At 41.4% G+C, this 22,652-nt stretch overlaps 1 protein-coding gene across 9 annotated transcripts in view; it reads right to left on the bottom strand.

Moving 5' to 3' along the window:
• The window catches only part of PTPRZ1 (protein tyrosine phosphatase receptor type Z1), a 220,581-nt gene that overhangs the window by 145,253 nt on the left and 52,676 nt on the right, over nt 1–22,652 (bottom strand). For all 9 annotated transcript variants that reach the window (XM_038421170.2, XM_038421190.2, XM_038421181.2 and 6 more), the window contains exon 2: nt 18,845–18,910. In XM_038421170.2, the coding sequence (XP_038277098.1) occupies nt 18,845–18,910 (66 nt within the window). The remainder of the gene's footprint in view (nt 1–18,844; nt 18,911–22,652) is intronic.

Raw genomic sequence — 22,652 nt, 5'->3', positions numbered from 1 at the left:
GAACTGTTGGGTTTAACTGTTCTACAGCAATGCTAATATTTATAAACTGGTCAGCTGATTTGAAAAGCTCACAAGTAGTTTACAGATACACACAATGTGAGAGGAAAGAGATAGAAAAAGAAGATTCTGAGGTACTAGACAGGAGACCACAATGTAAAAGGAGCTCCAATAGGCACCTACTGTAATGTCCTTTAAATTGTAATAGAGTAGGTAAATGACTGGCATCATTATATGACCTTTTAAAATGTGTTGCTGATTTGCTGGTGGGTTGTATGAACTCTTGCAGACATTCCAACAGAATGCACCATGGTAACCATGCTTGAGAATGTCTGTGACATTTTGGGAAATGCAGCTGAGAAGAGGGTAAGCACAAACATAGCCAAGGAAACAGTCAGCTGGCTTCTTCTTCAGTACTGGAAAGAGTTTCTCCCTAGAATACAGTAGGCAGAAAGTAGCAAAGTGACAGCTATTTTATAACTAGTATGTAGACAGAAGGACTAGGCAGGAAGACACCAAAAGGCCAGGCAGAGATAATTTACTTTGGGAAAAGAGAAATAGGCTCCATGGAAAGAAAGCAAAGAGACACTTTGAAAAACAGTGGTTGTGTCACAGGAGAAGAAAATCGGACAGTGTCAGCAGTGTCACAAATGTAAATGCTAGGGAGGACTAATACAGTGAAAGGAGTGTCCTGAGAAGCTTCTCTAAACCGGAGCCTAATTGACAAGGAGGAGTGAATGCGGAACAAGTACATTTGCAATGCATCACAGAAATCCCTGCCTCCCATGAAGAAATGAAGTACTGTTAGCCCCATCTTACAGATTTTGTCTCAGAATTGAGGCATAATATGTTAAAGTGGCTTATCACATTGCAGGTCAGTGGCAAAGCTGGGAACATAACCCAGAACTCCGGATTTCCCAACCTGTATTAGGGGCCAGACCTCTATGCCCAATATACTACACTGCCTTGGGCCACACAAGAGGCCAGCAGTAGCAGGTCTCAACTCCCCATCTGCTTTTCCTGATGCTCCTGACTAAGGGCTTCCTCTGAACCCCATTTTCTTGACATTTAATGCTATCCCTGAATGGGGAGTTTGAAAGGGGTCCCCCAGCTGCTGCTTTTTCATGCTGCATTCTGGTTCCTTTTCACGCCCTTGCATCTCTTCCTGAAAATCATCCCATCTCTGTCTCTGTCCTTACTTTCTCCTTGCCTCAGCCTTCCTGTCCTGCACCACCTTTCACACATCCTACTCAGCCTTCCCTAATATATAGAAAGTGTGTGTAATTTTAGGACAAATCATTCAAATGGGGGTGAGGGGCAGGGCAACTGAACCTCAGATGGGCTGAACAAACCCTGCAACCAGATCATCATCTGTTACTCTCACTGGTATGTGGACAGACATTGTTCTTTATCTGGCCCTGCATCCATATCCAACAACAGATTTTGACTAACAGTCATAGGTTTTGACTGATAGTCTCTCACTAATAGTTAAAATGTGCTTTTAAAGATTAGTTATAGCAGGTTACTATAGTACTGACAGTATAGCAGAGATTTACAGGTAAGGGGAATCTACAGATTTCCCTATTTAAATTATTGTACTCCCCCCTCACCCCCCAATAAAACATGCTACATGCTATCCATTCTGCTGTGTGCCACTCTCCTTCTTCATCCTGTTCTGGATATTCTGAAGACGGGTAAAATGACAGATTAAGGAGTTTAGGAATCTGTATTTCATATTTAAATCCTAGAGATCACTCTACTCAGAATTCCAAGGCTCACTTCACAAATAACATATTCAAAACACAACTCTAGCCTTCTTGAATACCTATCTGAGATAAGCCAGGAGGTATCGGTCACTAAGCAGCACTTTTTACTATAGATACCTGCTTTAAAAAAATTCAAAAGAAAAAATACAGGTGGAGGATTCATCCAACCAATACATTAAAACATTTACCAGTCTTGATTGTATGTATGGAAGAGTGGCCAGAGACTTTAAAAGTAGTTACTAAATCCATGGTTACCTGAGACACTAGAAAATAATTTGCAAATAACTGGAGCAATTCCAAATGCCCCACCTATCTGATGTTGAAATATTGTAGCAAAAGTTTGTGCACCTTTTGTCTTTTAAACAATCAAATAAAATAGTGTAGGATTTTTTGTTTGTTTGTTTTTAAATCAGTAGAAGAAACGACTGCTGATCTGTGATAACCCAACCTTGGCCTGGATTAACTCTCTGTTAAACTAAGAGACTTCAGATATTTAAAAAACAAATTCCTAGTATCCTAAACTTCTAACTTGGGGATCTCTTCCCAGCTGCCAACCATCTTTTCCAGGTTTCAATGCTCTCACCCCTCTCTCTCTCTTTGACTGTTCTTGTCTGTTCTGAGGGGAGACAAACCTTGCCTCCCTGGTGGAGCAACAGGGAGCAAATCTCCCACAAGATGACAACTCTCAAGGAGGTTTCCTCTTCCTCATTTTCCCAGGGAGGGAGTGATCAGTCCCTTTATTTTTACTTTTTTTTCCTCCCATAAACTACTTCAACATTTATTGTCTCTCAACAACTCCTGATCAAATGTACTCATCTTACAAGTATTTTTTCCCCCAATTGCCAGCCCTGCAGAGTCAGCCTGAGATCTAAGTCAAGCTGGTTTCTTGCCTTGCCATGCATTATTACCAATGATAATAGAAAGGCTGTAAACCAAAATAGGTCATTATTGACACTTGGATAACCCCACTGGGTGAACAGGTTTTCACAGGTGTAACTGTATGGAACTCAGTAAACAATTCTGTTGTTGATGCACAAGGAGGAGGAACAGGAACCAGCTCACTCCCCGTTAGTTAAATTGGATCTGAAGGCCTAACTGGAGCAAGAGCAGCAAACACTTATTTTTGACATGAAAGTGAGCAGATGTGACTCTGAATATGAGCAGGGAGCTGATCTGTGGAGTAGGAAGGTTCCATTTTTATATTGTCACTATTCAGTGACACTGCACTTTAAACCCATGAGTCTAGGAAGAAATTAAGAACTTAAATTTTGCAGGGAGATACCTTGATGTGCAAGAAAACACAAAAAATGTACAGAGAATCTAGAAAACATTGAGTTTCTCGAACCATATTGCAATAAATAGGACAATATATACAATCTATGACCAAAAAATGGAGTTAGATGAACATGGTCTGAAAAATCTTTAAAATGTCCTCTCTAGGCCTGTGTCAAGGTTCCTTCCCCTCTCTGAACTCTAGGGTACAGATGAGGGGACCTGCATTAAAACCTCTTAAGCTTAATTTTACCAGCTTAGGTTAAAACTTTCCCAAGGTACAAACTATTTTACCTTTTGCCCTTGGACTTTCGCTGCCACCACCAAACGTCTAACCAGATTTATTATCGGGAAAGAGTCGTTTGGAAACGTCTTTCCCCCCAAAATCCTCACCAAAACCTTGCACCCCCCTTCCTGGGGAAGGTTTGATAAAAATCCTCACCAATTTGCATACATGACCACAGACCCAAACCCTTGGATCTTAAGAACAATGAAAAAAGCATTCAGTTTCTTACAAGAAGAATTTTAATAGAAGAAAAAGTAAAAAATCACCTCTGTAAAATCAGGATGGTAAATACCTTAAAGGGTAATTAGATTCAAAACATAGAGAATCCCTCTAGGCAAAACCTTAAGTTATAAAATGACACAAAGACAGAAATACCCATTCCATTCAGTACAGCTTATTTTCTCAGCCATTTAAAGAAATCATAATCTAACGCATATCTAGCTAGATTACTTACTAAGTTCTAAGACTCCATTCCTGTTCTGTCCCCGGTAAAAGCATCACACAGACAGACCCAGACCCTTTGTTTCTCCCCCCCCTCCAGCTTTTAAAGTATCTTGTCTCCTCATTGGTCATTGTGGTCAGGCGCCAGCGAGGTTATCCTAGCTTCTTAACCCTTTACAGGTGAAAGGGTTTTTCCTCTGGCCAGGAGGGATTTTAAAGGTGTTTACCCTTCCCTTTATATTTATGACATGCCCCCCAAATCACAGATAGGGTGAAATACTGCTGGGATTTCTTCCTGGAGCTCTAGGAAAAAACAGAGTTAATAAGACACATGCACCTCTAAATATACTACTAAGTATATAAAGACTAACAGTGTTTTCCACATCTCAAGGATGATTTTAACCAGTTGATTCTGGGAAACTTTCATGGGAGAGTGCATCAGCCACTTTGTTAGAAGCTTCTGAGATGTGCTGGATGTTGAAATCAAAATCTTGGAGAGCTAAATTCCACCAAATAAGTTTTTTGTTTCCCGTGGCGGTATGAAGCCACTGTAGGGCGGTTTGCTGGTGGAAACACTGTCCCCAAAACATATGGGCGTAGCTTTTCCAGAGCCTAGACAATGGCATAACATTCTTTTTCACTGACTGACCAGTTGCTTTCCCTCTCAGACAGCTTCTTGCTGAGAAACATTACAGGGTGGAATTCTTGATCTGGTCCTTCCTGCATTAAAACTGCTCCCACACCATGCTTGGATGCATCGGTGGTTACTAGGAACGGTTTGTCAAAGTCTGGGGCCCTTAGCACAGGGTCAGACATGAGTGTCGCTTTAAGCTGGTTAAAGGCCTTCTGACACTCTTCGGTCCACTGACTGGCATTTGGCTGTTTCTTTTTGGTTAGGTCTGTCAGTGGGGCAGTGATTTGGCTGTATTGCAATACAAATCGCCTGTAATATCCAGCCAAGCCTAAGAAGGATTGGACCTGTTTCTTTGACTTTGGGACAGGCCACTTTTGGATAGCATCCACTTTGGCCTGTAAGGGGTTGATAGTTCCTTGACCCACCTGGTGTCCAAGGTAAGTCACTGTTTAGGCCTATTTGATACTTCTTAGCCTTAACAGTTAGTTCTGCCTCCCTTATGCGCTCGAAGACTTTTTGTAGATGTTTTAGGTGTTCTGCCCAGGAATCGTCCACATCGTCAAGGTAGGTGACTGCATACTCTCCTAATCCCGCTAGGAGACCATCTACAAGTCTTTGGAAGGTGGCAGGTGCATTCCGCAGCCCGAAAGGGAGTACATTAAATTCATACAGCCCGATATGTGTGGTGAAGGCTGACCTTTCCTTGGCAGATTCATCTAGCGGAACCTGCTAGTACCCCTTGATTAAGTCCAAGGTAGAAATGAACTGGGCCCGTCCCAGTTTCTCCAATAGTTCATCTGTGTGTGGCATTGGATAGTTGTCTAGGCGAGTTACAGCGTTAGCTTATGGTAGTCCACACAAAAACGTATCTCCCCATCTGGTTTGGGAACTAGAACCACTGGAGATGCCAGAACCATGCACTGCCAGAGGGGCGGATTACACCCATCTGCAACATATCCTGGATCTCCCATTCTATAGCAGTTTTAGCTTGAGGAGACACCCAGTAAGGTTGGACTTTAATTGGGTGAGCATTACCTGGGTCAATGGAGTGGTATGCCCATTCAGTCAGTCCTGGGGTGGCTGAGAATGTCGGCGTGTAGCTAGTGCACAGCTCCTTGATCTGGTGTCGCTGCATATGCCCAAGGGTCATGGAGAGGTTCACCTCTTCCACGCCAACAGTACTTTTCCCTTCATAGCAGACACCTTAAGGCCACACAGCATCTTCTCCTCCCTGGGCTGTAAACTGACAAACCTTTAATTCTCTGGAATAAAAGGGCTTTAGAGAATTAATATGGTATACCTTAGGCTTTCGGTTGGAGGTGGGGAATGCTGTGAGATAATTAACAGCTCCCATGCGCTCCTGGACCATGAATGGTCCTTCCCACAACGCTTCCATTTTATGGGCCTGGAGTGCCTTTAAGACCATGACCTGGCCCCCTACTTTGAAGGGACGCTCTCTGGCATGTTTATCATACCAGGCTTTTTGCTCTTTTTGAGCTTCCTGTAGGTTTTCTTTAGCAAGGGCTAGAGAGGTTCAGAGGGTGTTTTGTAACTTGGTTACAAAGTCCAGAATGTTAGTTCCTGGAGAAGGTGTAAATCCCTCCCATTGCTGCTTCACCAACTGTAATGGCCCCTTAACCTCGTGGCCATATACAAGTTCAAATGGTGAAAACCCTAAACTGGGATGTGGTACAGCTCTGTAGGCAAAGAGCAACTGCGGCAATACTAGGTCCAAATCATCGGAGTGCTCATTTACGAATTTACATATCATGGCCCCCAAAGTTCCATTAAACTTCTCTACCATGCCATTTGTTTGATGGTGGTAAGGAGGGGCAACCAAGTGATTTACCCCATGAGCTTCCCAAAGGCTTTTCCTAGTTCCTGCCAGGAATTAGTTCCTGCATCAGTGAGGATGTCGGAGGGCCAACCTACCCTGGCAAAAAATGTCTGCTAGCGCCTGGCACACACTTTTAGCCCTGGTGTTGCTTAGGGCTACTGCTTCTGACCATCTGGTGGCAAAATCCATGAAAGTCAGTATGTACTGCTTTCTTCGGTCTTGGGGTTTTCCCACTCTTTGGCATACCTCACAAGACTGGACATAGGTAGAAACATCCTTGCCCATTCCCTCCCAGTGGAATGACCTCCCCAACCGGTCTTTGGTCCTGTTCACCCCAGCATGGCCACTAAGATGATAGTGGGCTAAGCTCAAGAGCTTGACCTGGTACTTAGTTGGAACTACTAACTGTCTGAGGATGCCAGTCTTCCTGGTGTCACCCAGAAAGAGTTTCCTTGTATAAAAGTTCTCTTTCTACAACAAACCTGGATCGATTAGAAGAGCTGAGAGGCGGTGGGTTGCTCCGTGCCACCGTCCAAGCTCTCTGGAGGCTTTCATCTGCTTCCTGTTCGGTCTGGAACTGCTCCCTTGATGCTGGAGACATCAGCTCCTCATTGGATTGTGGACCTATGCTTCGTCCCTCTGGAAGTGATGTAGGGGATGGAGCTGTCTCCATTGACTGTGAATCGCTCTCTGCTGGTGCACTATGTTGGGGTTCAGGCTTTGGCTGAACCTCTTGTGTAGGGTTATTGGCTGCTGCCGGTTCAGGTTCGGTGGGGCAATCTGGCGTTGGGGTTGCAAGTACTGGATTCAGTGCGGGCAATGAGTCTTGTGCTGGTTGTTCCGCCGGTTCCGGTTCTGGGACTGGCTCTGTCTGGGTCTCTGGGACTGGATACACTCCTGCTGTTGCAGACATTGGCCTGGGGTCCGGGTCCATCACCTCTGACCAGGTCCTGGTAGGAGTTTCCAGAACAGAGCTAGGCGTGACAGCTAGTTTAGCCTGGCTGTGGGTGACCATGCCCACCCTCTTGGCTCACTTCACATGATTGGCCAAGTCTTCCCCCAGCAGCATGGGGATGGGATAATCATCATAGACTGCAAAAGTCCACATTCTTGACCAGCCCTTGTACTGGACAGGCAACTTGGCTGTAGGCAAATTGAAAGAGTTTGACTTGAAGGGTTGAATCGTCACTTGGATCTCTGGGTCAATTAAATTGGGGTCCATTAAGGAAGCATGGATAGCCGACACTTGTGCTCCAGTGTCCCTCCACGCGGTGACTTTCTTCCTGCGCACACTCACAGTTTCCCTCCGCTCCGAGGGTATCGGGAGGTATATGGGCCTGAGGACCTCTGGGGTGATTCCAGTGCAATGAACTGTAATCTGTTGGGGTTCTTAGGGCAGTTGACCTTTACATGCCCCATCTCATTACATTTAAAACATCGTCCAGCTGACGGGTCACTGGGGCGAGGTGGGTTACTGGAGAATGGTGTGGCGTGACGATAAGGTGTCTGGAGGGTTCCTTACAGGGTACGCGGGGCCTTGGGCTGCCCCCGGTAGTAGGGTGTGGTCTGAGGTTGTCCCTTCTGGTATCCGCTCCAACTGCGACCAGTTTTTTTCTTCTCTGCCACCTCCACCCACTTGGTTCCAATCTCCCCTGCCTCGATTACAGTTTTGGGCTTCCCATCTAGGATGTATCTTTCTATTTTCTCAGGAACACCCTCTAAGAACTGTTCCATTTGCATTAGGAGATTTAACAAATCTGCTGGAGATTTAACACTTGCTCCTGATATCCAGGTATCCCAATGTTTCACAATGTGTTAGGCATGTCGGGTAAATGACACGTCTGGTTTCCACCTTACGGCTCTGAACCTCTGACGCTAATGCTTGGGGGTTAGCCCTATTCTGACTCTCGCCTTGGTTTTAAAACAGTTCATACTGGTTCATTTGTTCCTTAGGCATTTCAGCCGCCACCTCAGCTATTGGTCCACTGAGCTGCAGCCTCAGCTCTACCATGTATTGGTCTGTAGAGATGTTGTACCCAAGGCAGGCCCTTTCAAAGTTTTCTAAGAAGGCCTCGGTATCATCGCCGGCCTTGTAGGTGGGGAACTTTCTGGGATAGGAAGTGGTACCTGGAGCAGGATTGCTAGGGTTTGTTGGTATATTCTGTTGAGCTTTTGCCTTCTCCATCTCCAGTGCATGCTTCCTCTCTTTTTCCTTCGCTTCCAGTTCTTTGTCCTTTGCCTCCATTTCCTTCCTGTGGGCAGCCTCCATTTCTTTTTCCCTGGCCGCATGTGCATCCATCTCCATCCGAATGAGTTCTATCCATCTTTTATATTCCTTTTGTTTTTCCTCAGCCTCCAATCTGGCTAATTCCAGCTTTTGTTGAACTGTGGAGTCTGTCATCCTAACCTTTCTGTTTTTAACTAATTTTACACCCGAGAGTTAGAAAGAAAACCAAAACAAAACAAAAAAAACACTTGGCTTGTAAAATTTTGCTGTGCTATCCGGATACCTATGTTCTCTGATAGTAATTGTCAGCCTATAGAGAAATCCTAAAAAAAACCCCTGACACCTTTGTCTCTAGGCAAATAGGCAGAAAACCCCTCTAGTTTTTCCTAGAAGAAGAAACAAAACAAAAACAAAAAGCAAAAAACTTCAGGTCTGTGAAGACTTGTGAATTTCCCTGAAGGAGGTTAACTACCCTGCCTTTAGATAGAGAAACCCCCTCCCCCCGCTCACAAAAGACAATTCCCTTTTGTCTTCGCTCTGTCCCCAAAGCAGAGGAAAAAAACCTCTTAAATGCTTTCAGTTGGAAACCTGCTTTCCAGCAGCCCAAAGGAAAAAAAATCCCTTTTAAAATCTGTTTTTCTGGTTCAAAAAATCTCAAATTGATCTCAAAATGATTTCAAGTTAATCCCACTGTTCTGCCACCATGTCAAGGTTCCTTCCCCTCTCTGAACTCTAGGGTACAGATGTGGGGACCTGCATGAAAACCTCCTAAGCTTACTTTTACCAGCTTAGGTTAAAACTTCCCCAAGGTACAAACTATTTTACCTTTTGCCCTTAGACTTTATCGCTGCCACCACCAAACGTCTAACCAGATTTATTATTGGGAAAGAGTCGTTTGGAAACGTCTTTCCCCCCAAAATCCTCACCAAAACCTTGCACCCCCCTTCCTGGGGAAGGTTTGATAAAAATCCTCACCAATTTGCATACATGACCACAGACCCAAACCCTTGGATCTTAAGAACAATGAAAAAAGCATTCAGTTTCTTACAAGAAGTAAAAAGAATCACCTCTGTAAAATCAGGATGGTAAATACCTTGCAGGGTAATTAGATTCAAAACATAGAGAATCCCTCTAGGCAAAACCTTAAGTTATAAAATGACACAAAGACAGAAATACCCATTCCATTCAGTACAGCTTATTTTCTCAGCCATTTAAAGAAATCATAATCTAACGCATATCTAGCTAGATTACTTACTAAGTTCTAAGACTCCATTCCTGTTCTGTCCCCGGTAAAAGCATCACACAGACAGACCCAGACCCTTTGTTTCTCCCCCCCCCCTCCAGCTTTGAAAGTATCTTGTCTCCTCATTGGTCATTGTGGTCAGGTGCCAGCGAGGTTATCCTAGCTTCTTAACCCTTTACAGGTGAAAAGGTTTTTCCTCTGGCCAGGAGGGATTTTAAAAGGTGTTTACCCTTCCCTTTATATTTATGACAGCCTGTTATTATCCCCTGGCCTGAGTACCTGAAATGGCACATAGAAGGGAGTAAGACACCCACAGTGTGTCCCTGTACAGGCTTACCTGGATCTTGGGCCCTGACTCTCTAGTCTAGATACTCCCCCCTCCCCCCCCAAGAGCAGACAGGCTGCTGTGGAGAGGAAGATCTGACTAGTGTTTAGGGTTTAGCCTTAGCTCTGTCCCTCCAACACTTTGGCCAGAGTAGATGAGCTTGTAGTGAAGTATTGTCATTTGATGCTGGTATAGGCCAGCAGCAAATCATCATCCCACTGTAGCAACGGGGAAACATGGAGGGAATTTTGATTTTTAGAGGTGTAAGTCCTTCCCTGCACTGTTCCTGGTGCAGTGCACAGCTGTACATCACCCCACACAAGCCCTAAATATGCAAATCAGCTGCAGAAAATTTTTAAGAATGTTCCAAAACAGTAATAAATAAAATTTCAATTTTTGTCACTAGGGGATATTCCATCCTCCCCTCACTTCTATATCAATCTAAGCAGTTGTTCATCTGCCTCAAACTGGATCCAGTTGAAAGGGAGAAGGGAAAATATACGTGTGCACCTTTGAGGTTCACAAAACTCTCCAGTGTAGAATATTCCAACATACTATGCCCTGTCTGTGCTTCTCCCCACCCACCTGCACTGTGAATGCACAAGGCATTCAGTCCCTGTTTACACCACCTACCTTGGGGACAAGGGCAGGCTGAGAGGGCCACTGGGGGAGAAGTCTTACCCCTCCTTATATCCCTATGAAGCTTCATAGGCTAGGCAGTGATCTATTCCATGAGATTTTACACTTGTCACTGAATTACAGAAGGGATCAATTGTGTGGCTCTTCTCCATGGTGTGAACATTTATACAAAGTAGTCTCACTGAAGCTAATGGGATTACTCACATGAGTAAATGCACACACGAAAGGAGGTTCATAATTGGACCTAACCCAGTGGAATTGCTCATGGAATAAGATACTGACATGAGCATGAGTAAGGGTGATAGACCAGGTCCTAAGTTTGCAGGGCTCTGATATTCATCAGTGCAGAAATCGATTTTGGTTTGTGGTTGACATTAACTTCACATTAAGCAACTGCACATTTCAGAAACAAGTATTCCTCAAGCACACATCTTGCCTAGTGTAGCATGGATTGAGTATACTTACAAGTGAGAAATAAATCAATAAATTATATAGGAGGATGGTTTATTATCCTCTTGAAGTGCAAAAATGCCTAACCACAGCCTATACTCTAGTGTGAGATGACCCCAGCATGCTTGTTCCTTTTACTTCGATGCATGTCCCAGATAACGTAAGCTTAGAAAAAGCATGTGGCTTAATATTGCCTAGGTCTAACAGGTACCACATACACCGTTTTGAGCCTTGCCTATGAAATTTTCATCAAAACAATAGTACCATACTTTACACAGGAACATTCTCACGTGCATTCTGGATCATCTGTAACTTTGAAGCATCCTTTAAAAAAGATCTAGTTAATGAGATGATGTGTTGATTCTGAGCGTTACTCACCTCCTCCATTGCCTTTGTATGCAGCAGTTACAGGGACCAAGTGGGGATGGGATAGGCCTCATCAGAGCAAGAAATTTTGGCAAACAGATCACTGCAGTCTTAATTGTGAATCATTAGACGGCAGAAGATTATAGAACTTTATGAAACTGGGGACAAACATGAGCTGGGGTCATACATGGGTCATGCCTTTTATCTTTTTTGTTTTAATCTGCAACAAGCATCCAAGACTGAAGGGCCACGTGCAGCCATACAAGGGTCCAATTTATAAACAATATCTGCATCGTGTACTTAGTTTTCCACCCAATTTATGCGAAAACTTGTTGATTGCATCAAAGTTAAATAAGCTGTAATTTGCTGTTACAAGACTTCTTTTTTTGTGCTCAAAGACCAATTCTATTGTAACAAAAGAGGCAGCTTCCATTTGAATGAACAGGCTCTTTTGAACCATAGCTTTTAGAGGAACATACGGGCCACACATATTTGACCATAAATATAGTTATTTTCTCATTTATTTTACACAATGTTCTTTGCTTGTTTCTCATTGAAACAGTCCATCTAGAGATTTAAAATGGTGTTTTCTCCATGGCCAATAATGTTTACATGTAATTGCATATCAGGGAATACCACATCCCTGTGATGCACTGAAATGTGTAATGTTGTAATTTCTGTTGCTGAATCATCAGCCTGCCCAAATAAATAATAATGTAATAGACTTTATAATCAATGAGCCTGTGAATTGACTGACAAAACGTTGGAGCTATATCAGTGACCACATTGTTCACATGGACACAAATGTGTGGAATGAACTATCATGCAAGAAGCATTTGGACAACCTCCTAAGCAAACAACCTACTAGAAAAATGAAGCTAGCCTTTGCTAAGCCATTTTTAAAATCAGATAATCCAAAAATCCACACTATTTTTATCTCTTATGCTACAACTGTCATTAGGGTGGGACCCTCCAAAGCACAGTAGCACAGGTTTTTTTCTTTGTTACTTACAGCACTGATCTATCAGGTCATTTATTATTATAATATATGGATACTATCACAGTGATGTATTTCCTGAGGGGTGATAGAAATATCAGGTCTGATCACAACATTATGCCAGTACTGCTATGGTAGCTAGCCAGCAGGAATAAATACAAAAATGATGCGACATGCACCCTCTCGTTGGAGCCCAGATACATCTGTGCTTCCTAGTTTCATCAACTCTTGGCTTCTCCTGAACCTAAGTTTCCCATGTGTCAGCACCCTGCCATCTCTCACTTAGTCCTGGGAAGAAGGAAGGAATTCATTGGTTTTCTTTCACTGGGAAAACCATCCTATTAAAAATGGTATTTAAAAATTGCAATCTAACCACAATTTAATAGGACTTAATTACAACAGACAGACCTTCACCTTGTAGGGGTATAAATGGGAGCAAAGTCCCTCCCCCCAACCTACTAGTGCAGCTTTCCCATATCAGGCATAGGGAGGAGAAGCTGCTATGACCCCAGGGCTCTACTCCCAAACAGGTGGGTGCGAAGTGGGCAGCGCCTTAGTTCTGCACTCCTAATCTGTAGGCAAACCCAGTTTAGCTGGCACATGGGTCAGGGGTGGGATGGGGTTGTAATCAGCTACTGGTGAGGAGTGGTAGTTGATTACTTCCCCCTTATTCTCAAGGAAAAAAAAAGTTAGGTCAGCTCTCTTTGTCACATTTCCTTCCCTGAGTTCCAGCTGAGGTGGCACAGCTATCTGCTGCCCCACAGAAGAGTGAGAAATAGAAGCACACTGATTCCTAAAATATTCATAGAGTCAAGGCCAGAAGGGACCACCCTAAAACATCCCCAAAATAATTCCTAGAGTAAATCTTTTAGAAAAACATTCAATTTTGATTTTAAAATGGCCAGTGATGGAGAATCTACCAGTGCCCTTGGTAAATTGTTCCAATGGTTAACTACCTTCATTGTTAAAATTTTATGCATTATTTCCAGTTTGAATTTGCCTAGCTTCAACTTGTAGCTATTGGATTGTGTCATACATTTTTCTGTTAGACTGAAAAGACCATTGTCAAATATTTGCTCCCCATGTAGGTATTTATAGACTGTAATCAAATAACCCCTTAAATTTTTCTTGCTTAAGCTAAATAGATTGATCTCCTTGAGTCAATCTCTGTAAGCCATGTGTGTTGTAAGCCCTTTATCATTCTCATGGCTCTTCTCTGAACCCTCTCCAGCAACAAAAAGACTTCTTTTTCTGGCAATTCTAGGACACCGAGTATGCCACAGAATTTACCCAGTCCTGAGGAATTATGCAACAGGATTGAAGGTCAAAAATCCTAAAGTCCATACATGGCACCTAAGTCCATACATATGCAAGTCCATACATGGCACCTAAGTCCATACATATGCAACAAACAGAACTGGAAATCTAATACAGGGGTAGGCAACCTATGGCATGCGTGCCAAGGGCGGCACATAAGCTGATTTTCAGTGGCATTCACGCTGCCTGGGTCCTGCCCACCGGTCTGGGGGGCTCTGCATTTTAATTTAATTTTAAATGAAGCTTCTTAAACATTTTAAAAACCTTATTTACTTTACATACAACAATAGTTTAGTTATATATTAAAGACTTATAGAAAGAGACCTTCTAAAAATGTTAAAATGTATTACTGGCATGCAAAAGCTTAAATTAGAGTGAATAAATGAAGACTTGGCACACCACTTCTGAAAAGTTGCCAACCCCTGATCTAATAGAATGCTTAAGAAAATCAGGTCACTTTTAGTTAGGAGCCTAACTATGGATTTAGTTACCAAACTTTAGGCACGCAGATTTGGAAATTTTGACCTATATTTCCAGCACTCACAGTTTCAAAGATAAACTTCTTAACACTAACTGAATGTGAGCTGGACCAGTGATGTTTACTGGAGACTGAAACTGACCACCTGAAACAGTAGCTCCAGCTGATATGTTGAGTTATGGCAATGTTAATGTTAACGTTGTTAGTCATTTTACCGCTGATTGTTTTACAGTAAAGTGCTTACCCATAATTGTCAGAGGCTATCAACGTGGGTGCGGAGTGGGACATCAGGCATCAAGAGTTGCTGATGTGGTGAACTAGTTGTTCAAGACCCGCCAGAAAGGTTCAAAATTATCTTCAACCCGGCTCAAAAGAAGGAGGGAAAGTGATGCATCCTTTGCAGTGCCAAAAGCCTCAGCAGCCCTCTGAATTCCAAACTACTCAACAACTCCCACCCCTTCCTGGACACTCCAGTCTCAAATGACCTCTTACCCAGTAGCCAGGGTGAAAGTTGAGCTTTTGACAACTTCTGCAAGGCAGTTATGCATTGTCATGCTGCACACTGGGAGGCAGCATAAACTGAATTTAATATCAAACAATAATACAAAGAATACTGAACTGGTTGTATTATTAATTTACATATTAAATTCAACAAAATGCCTCCCTTTTTTATTTACTGGAAAATAGGGCAGAATTTCCAATTTTAGCATAATACTGCACTGGAGTCCTACAAAACCTAGGGACCTCATCAGAGAATTTAGATCCTTCTTGAGGCACATGGGAACATGAATATAAACAATAAAACCCTGACAGAGTAGAATTTCACCAAGAGAAAAAGGGATTCTTTGTAGTAGGAGTCCATGTTTATGAGGTGTATACACAGACTTGAAACTTCTTAGACCACATTCATCCAGATATATCAGAAAAGCTGCAGCAGGCCACTTCTTCCAGCTAAAATTATGTATTTAAACATGGCATCCATAAAAAAAACTTTCATGTAGATGTCACAAAAATAATTGAAACTCATTTTGCTTGTTTCACAATTGAATTAATTTAGGATTGCCCAGTTTTAGTAATATGGCTGTACACAAAGTATATACAAATGTTCATTGTCCACCAAATAACCAATTTCACCAAATGTAGTTACTCAGTATACTTAATTTTTTCTCTGTAAGATTATCAGTCTCATTATTTCTTAATATATGTCACTACTTTACAAATGTTCCAACTGGACAAAGAGTCATTTCATCTGATAATTTAATGCTCAATTATAATCCTATTGAAATAAAGATATTTACTTAGTAAAATAACTGTTAGGTACATTTTTCTGCTTCATATATTACAGATACACCTGCAAAATGCTCTTACATTTCTTGCACCTCCAAAATTCAACACTTGTGCATTCAGACCAGCTTACTTCACATGCAGATTTATAGATCTATGCATGCAAATGCATGGTTTTGTGCACAGCTGAAAATTGGGGCCTAATAAGAATTATAAAGTGTATTGAACAAACATGTATGCCTTCAGAATACAATTTTATTAATAACATTTTATTAAGAGCCTAATTTAAAAGTTATGTGAACAATACCGTGGTATATGAAGGTGGATTATTATTAAATCCCATTTTCAGGAGTTCTGGAAGGGAGATTCGAATTATTCTTTCATTTGCCCTATTCTAGATCAGTTCATATGCCACCATCATCCCACTGTAGCAGATGGGCACCTTCTAGAAGTGACTAGGAGGTGACTAAATATAGGGTTACCAGATGTCTGGGTTTCCCCTGACACAGCCTCTTTTTTGAGCTTCCCTTTCTTTGTCCGGGCAGATTTTTTCAAACAACAGGAAATGAGTGGGGGTTTTTGCAGAGCAGACAAGCTGTAGCTCAGAAAGAGCTCTGATTGGTCCACTTCCTGATTGGTCCCTCTCCTGCATTCCCAGCTGATTGGTCCACTCCCTTGCAAGCCACAGCTGCCAGATCCCACTGACTCAGGCCCTGGCACCCAGCCTTGGGGAGGCTGTCCCACAGGGAGGTGCTGATTGACAACTGTTGCTGTGTCCTGGGCTTGTGCCTGCTGTCCTGCCACTGCCCCCCACCTCCAGTAAGTACCCCTACCACAGGTGTCCCCTCCAACACCCCCATCTGTTCCCCCCTCTATCTTCCCCTCTTCCCATTTAGCTCCCTCCCCGCCTCCCACAGTGTGTCCTCTTTTTGATAACCTGAAATATAGTAACCCTAGACTAACATTTGTGGGCAGGGTGAAGTTTGTCCAAACCTGGCTATATTACCGGTTACTAGCAGAACAGACTTACAGGCCCTGTTTTTAAATAGACTGCCTAAAGTGAATTGTGCAACTGCAGGACAGGGAATTCTTCTACCTCATGTTGATGAAACTCAACGGTTGGAGAGCCCCAAAGGCCCATCAGGCTCCCACAAAGCAACAGCCACAGAGGCTAATTTCTCAGGCTCCTTAGTGCTCAGGATTCAAGGCTATCAAATCCAAGCATAATTTGAGTCTGAGCAAAGAAGGAGTACACTTTCTCAGTTTGGGCTGTACATTCAAACTTGCACATGCAAGTTTATGCACCAAAACCCTAGTTTCCATATACAAACAGGCATGTGCATACATAAGTACCTAGTATTGCCAATGTTGAGTTTTCAAAAATCATGAGTCAGGCCTTAACAATTCATGTGACTGGCTTAAAAATGTTGAGATTTAATAAATATATAAAGGTTGGGTTCTTTTTATTGGCCTTCTGGCTTTTGAGCCTTTAGAATGCACTCAGGTTGTTACATTTTTAAGCTGTTATCTGCAACCATGAGAACTAGAAACTTACTTTTTAAAAATGAAAGCTGCAGTTTTCATGTAATCTCTTGACTCCAGGAGCTGGAGCTTTAAGAAACACACCAAATATCACGAGAGTTGTGATAAAATCATGAGAGCTGGCAAAATTGAGTTCATAGGCAAATTCAAATTTTGGTGACAACAAATGCATCCAAAAGGAGATACTTAGAAAATGTAAGACTAGGAAAGACTTTGCAAAAGAGTCTTAGGAGGTCTCATAGCAACAGAGCTGTGCTGTTTAACTGTGCAGTGTTGTCCCTGCCACATACAAACGGCTCAGAGGTTAAGTCTGTCCATCTGAATGGTATAGATCCAGTTTTTAAAAAAAAATCAGGCAGAGAGGATGCCCATGAATTAGAGGTGTTACTGCAGTCCTGAGGGTCTAGTAGCAGCTGCAAAAAAGCTCAGATGGTGTTTTGTGGCCTAAGGGGAGGTTCTGTCCTTCCCTGAACCCCATACCAATCCCCTGTGCAAAGGTCCTTTACTAGTTCTTTGCACAGGAATCAGGATTTGGCCTCTGAGCATATGCATTCTTTGTGATCAACTCTACTTCTTTTATACAGAGTAATGTTTACAAAAGACAGAGAAGGATTTTGAATAAGAAATGTTGTGCTGATTGATCTCACCCATGGATACTGTAGCGCAAAGTATCCGAGTAGGTGTTTCCATTATGAATTCATTGTTAAGGGATTTATGACTTGATTGCTTCAATTCTCTCTGGGCTCATATTTATTAGACATGTTCTACCCTGGAAGAAAAGGTTTTGCCTTACAAACTGAGAGACAGAGACTAAAATCAATTTAGATCTATTTTTTTAGATATAAAAAGATTTTAAAAAGTTATCCTTGGCTTCAGAAACTTTTTGAACTAAAAATATATTAAAAGCATAACTGGTGCCTTTTGAAAGTGACTAAACAATTAAAGCTACACAAAAAGTATGTGGCTATGTACTGCTACTATAAGTTACTTTACATTTTTTTAAATTGGTTCTGGGTAAGATGTAAGTAACATTTTAGAACAAAATTAATATTTCAATATGCCTGAAAGATGATAGTCCTTTATAGCAAAAGCTGGGAGCCAAATCCTGAAGTTCTTATACAGCCCACCTGTATAAATCTTATTCACCTGTTATTCAGTCCATACTGAAGACAAGTGGGTAAATCCCAAGCAGCACTAAATCCCTTTCCTCCTACTGATGGGAGTTCTGTACCAGACTGACCGATCCTGAGGATGGTTAAGTCAGTATGGTAGCTGATGTGGAAAAGACACTCAGCTGCTCCAAAGATGAATCCCACAGAGTCCCAGAGTAGACAGAGCAGGTACAGGTAATTTCGCTACCCCTCAACCAGGACTTAGCCAGTCATGGCCTGTCTGTCTGCTTTACATAATCCCCAAATCGTGATATACAGGTGATGAGAGAAAACGCCTAATAGTAGAGGGTGACTCAAGTCTTAAAGACAGTTGCATGTTAAACCACTTTGCTTAATCAGGGCCATGCCTTTTTGAGTGTAACACATTCAATTAAAACAAATCTAGCCTGTTCTACACCAACTGAATCAGTACTTATTACTGAAGCTTTCCAGACTTAATTTCAAACTCTTTATATATAATTCAGTCTCCAGTACAATTTTAGCTACAGCTATATTGCAGACTCCAGGAGTTATAATAGTGAATGTGAAATATCAAATAAAAATATTTCCTTCAGTCACAAAATACATTTACCTGTATAGGACCAGTCAATCTCTTCCATCATTTTTCTCTGCTGTCTATAGTATCCATAAACCAAATCTACAAAAAAACATAAGAAGAACAGAAAAGTATCAGTAACAACAAACAACAAAAAAGGATGAATCCACAAACAAGTTCTGATGCTGGTAGACCAGGTACCAGCTCATGCCAGAGCCCCACTCCAATTCACTTTTATGTTAGTACAGTGATTGTTAAAGGTACGAGTATATTTGGTGTTTAAATGTCTTGAACACTAGTGGGATGTTATTTGCATTGTTTTTACTTATCTGTATCCCGTTATAATGTTGTAACAAACATTTACATTGTGTATTCCACTGTGACTAAATAACCCATCTAATGAGAAAGAAGCCTTGTGGAATGCAGATGAAGAACTTTAACAGAAAAGTTCTAACTTCAAAGCAAGTGGCCATTGTGTGTGATGATCAGAGGTCAAAGACTCAAAATACATTCCTCACTCTCCATTATCAAAGGAAAAGCCCATGTGGGTAGTGACATTGTCAGCTTGTTTTCTGAGAGAAGAAGCTATGAGCATGGACTCAAGGAAAAGTCCTACATCTCTGGACGGTTTGGACTCTTACAGGGAAGTGTACCAGATGCAAAACAGAGCTCCTCAGACACCTTTTGGGTATCCTGGAAAACACTTTTGGGAATTATTTGGGAAAGACATTATTACATTATTGCCACCATTTGGAGTTACAAACTGTGACTCACCTGTGCCTATATTTAACTCTCAATAACTCTCATGTCCTTTTCTTAGCTAATAAACCTTTAGTTAGTTTACTATAGAATTGGCTGCCAGCATTGTCTTTGGTATACGATCTAGAGTTCCAATAGATCTGGGGTAAGTGACTGGTCTCTTGGGACTGGAAGTAACCTAAATTAAATATGATGTATTTTTTGTGATAAAAGGTCACTTATACCAAAGTCCGGTTTGTCAGGGTGGCAAGATAGACTGGAGAGGCTAACGGGACTGTCTGTGACTCTATGGTTAGACCAGTATAGTGATCCACGAGTTCACTGGCTTGGTGAAATCTAATTATAGAACACTCCACCTGTTTGGGGTATCTGCCCTGTTTTCTGACACTCTGGCCTGAAGTAGGCACTCACAGTTGTGAGCTGTAGCTCAAGAAAGCTTATGCTCAAATAAATTTGTTAGTCTCTAAGGTGCCACAAGTACTCCTTTTCTTTTTGCGGATACAGACTAACACGGCTGCTACTCTGAAATGCTAGACAATATGACACAAGTGAATCATCATTTTTAGTGCCTAGACATTTATTAAATTCACCTGTTTTAGATTTTGAATGGTAAATATAGGCTAAATAGAACACTAGTGCCATCCATATTTCAGTCTATATCTGTCTTATAAGCAAATATGCAAAAAATAGAAATGTATTTGGTAGTTTTATTTGATTGTAGATTATTGATCAGTTTTAAAAAGCTTTAGCTTATGCACATTTGATATACTTGTAGGTAGCAAGACTAATGAAATGTATCTTTCTTCTTTCCAGTCTACATTCCATCCCCATTCCCTTCTTTCCATCACATCTATATTTCCACTTTTAAAAAGTACAGCAACTGGCACCAGAAATTCTCACTTCCAGAAAACATATTCTGTATTGGCCCTTCAGAAATGGTCAATTCTGGCTCCATTGAAGGCAGTGGGAATTTTGTCATTGACTTTAAGGGGCCAGGATTTCACCTTAAGTCTTTCTTTGTCTAGCATGTGACTAGTGACTTCATTTGACGATAGGGAGAACAAAGCTTTCTGCAATGGAATTTCAGCACTGAATAGAAAAATTACTACTAAAAGTGCGTATTATACCTTGATTTGTTTGTAGATGAATATCCACCATTAAATAACCTCGGACCAAACGCTGCTCTCACTTATAAACTCTTGTGACTTTATTGGTGTGCACAGGTGATAAAAGCAGAATCTGGGCCCTCACCTTTAGACAGAGGTTGCAGGAGTTTTGAGAATCCCAGTCATATTTTAGGGTCATAATCCTAGTGTAGCTTCTTTAAACATTGTTCAAAAGAAGCACACTGTAACTGCAGAAACAATTAACTTAGCAGGCATACCAAGTACATGTACCGATTGTCTTTTTTTGGGAAAATGCTGTAAAACTCTGCTCATATTGTGCCATTGATAAAATTTTACAAAAAAACAAACAAGTTAGCTCAGCAAGGTCCATATATTATTTTCACCAGGATCCCTGGGAGAAAGTCGTCATATATTGTTGATTATAGGACATTACAATTATAGTTGCTTCTGGGCAAGAATATTTACATATATATCACAATATTTTCCACCTTTTTCCCTGGAGTAGATGCATATTGCTAAGTCTGACAGGACACCGGTATCATCCACATGACTCGAACTCCTTTAAGACATTTCTCCTGAAATCTTGTACACCCACTGTAGTCAACAGGAATTTGGTGTGCACAAAGACAGCAGGATCAGGCCCTTATGAGGCAAAGTGGTAAGTGAGCTATTTGTAGAGTACTTGTAGCACCTTGCACTATGCATCCAGTGAAGTGAGCTGTAGTTCACAAAAGCTTATGCTCAAATAAATTTGTTAGTCTCTATCACAAGTACTGGTGATACAAGTGCTGCTGTTCTTTTTGCGGATACAGACTTACCCGGCTGCTACTCTGAAACCTATTTGTAGAGTGTAACTGAAAGTGATGCATTATGCATTATGTATATTAGCACTTTTTCTGTACCACATTTTCAGTCAATATGCATTTGCTAGTGTTTTCTTTTAATCAATATGTAAAAGAAAGCTGTTTAAGCCCTGATTCCCAGGTGTTAGTTGTGGTCTCCAATTTCTTCCTTTATCTATTGTTCTCCTAATTGTTACTTCAACCAATCTGTTGGGCATTCATATGCTAAAGAAGCAGAGTTTGGGCGTGAGAGAGTACCACCACTTTTTAAATTCCATACAGAGGTCTGATGGACAAGGAGTGATAGCATCAATGAACAAGAAAAAAAGGAGAAGGATTCACTTTTTTCGTGCATTATACACTTTTATACCCAGTGAATCTTGTGGGAAGCCTGTATAAATGCCAGTGGATTTTCTAAGTTCATACACCTTCTTTACTCTCTATTCACCTATTGTACTCTTTTCAAAATGATCACAGAAAACTGATTTAGAAATACTATGCTTTCCAACATCTGCAGTTAACTTTTTTCCTATTGCTTTCTTTCCTTTTTAAAAAATTGATATAGATAGATATTACACACACACACACACCCTCCAAAATGCTTTTGAGGAAGGTGATGGTGGAAGTAATACACAGTGGGGGAGGGGAGAGTTAGAGAAAAGATTGAGAGAAAGAGAGAACATAAACGTAACAGTTTTTCCTCTGTGGTACTGGTATAATACTACTATGGAAAAAATACAATAATGCTTTGTGTAAACACTTGATGTTGACCAGCTGACAATGTATGGACAAAATAGGGACGGGATATCTTTGTATAATTTATTGTGTGTTATAATTGGCAAATCTACAATCATTTTATTCCTGGTAACCTGGGAGTAGGCACCCATGTAAATGCAATGTTTTATTGTGGTTAAATTAAAAAATTATTTTAGCTGAATGGAAGAAGAAAATAATTTAAAAAGGAGGAAACAAAAAATGATGTCAAAATCTGCATTATTAGTAACTAATTTCTGGACCGAACGCTTGATTTTAAAAATTGATGGCAGCATGGCTTTTGTAAAATTGACCCACAGTATTTCATCCAACACCTAAAAATAGTTTGAACTCTATTACTGG

The sequence above is a fragment of the Dermochelys coriacea genome, chromosome 1 (genome assembly GCF_009764565.3).
Source record: "Dermochelys coriacea isolate rDerCor1 chromosome 1, rDerCor1.pri.v4, whole genome shotgun sequence".
Lineage (NCBI taxonomy): Eukaryota > Metazoa > Chordata > Testudines > Dermochelyidae > Dermochelys > Dermochelys coriacea.
The sequence above is the reverse complement of the archived record's forward strand: the minus strand, read 5'-3'. Positions and strand labels throughout refer to the sequence as shown.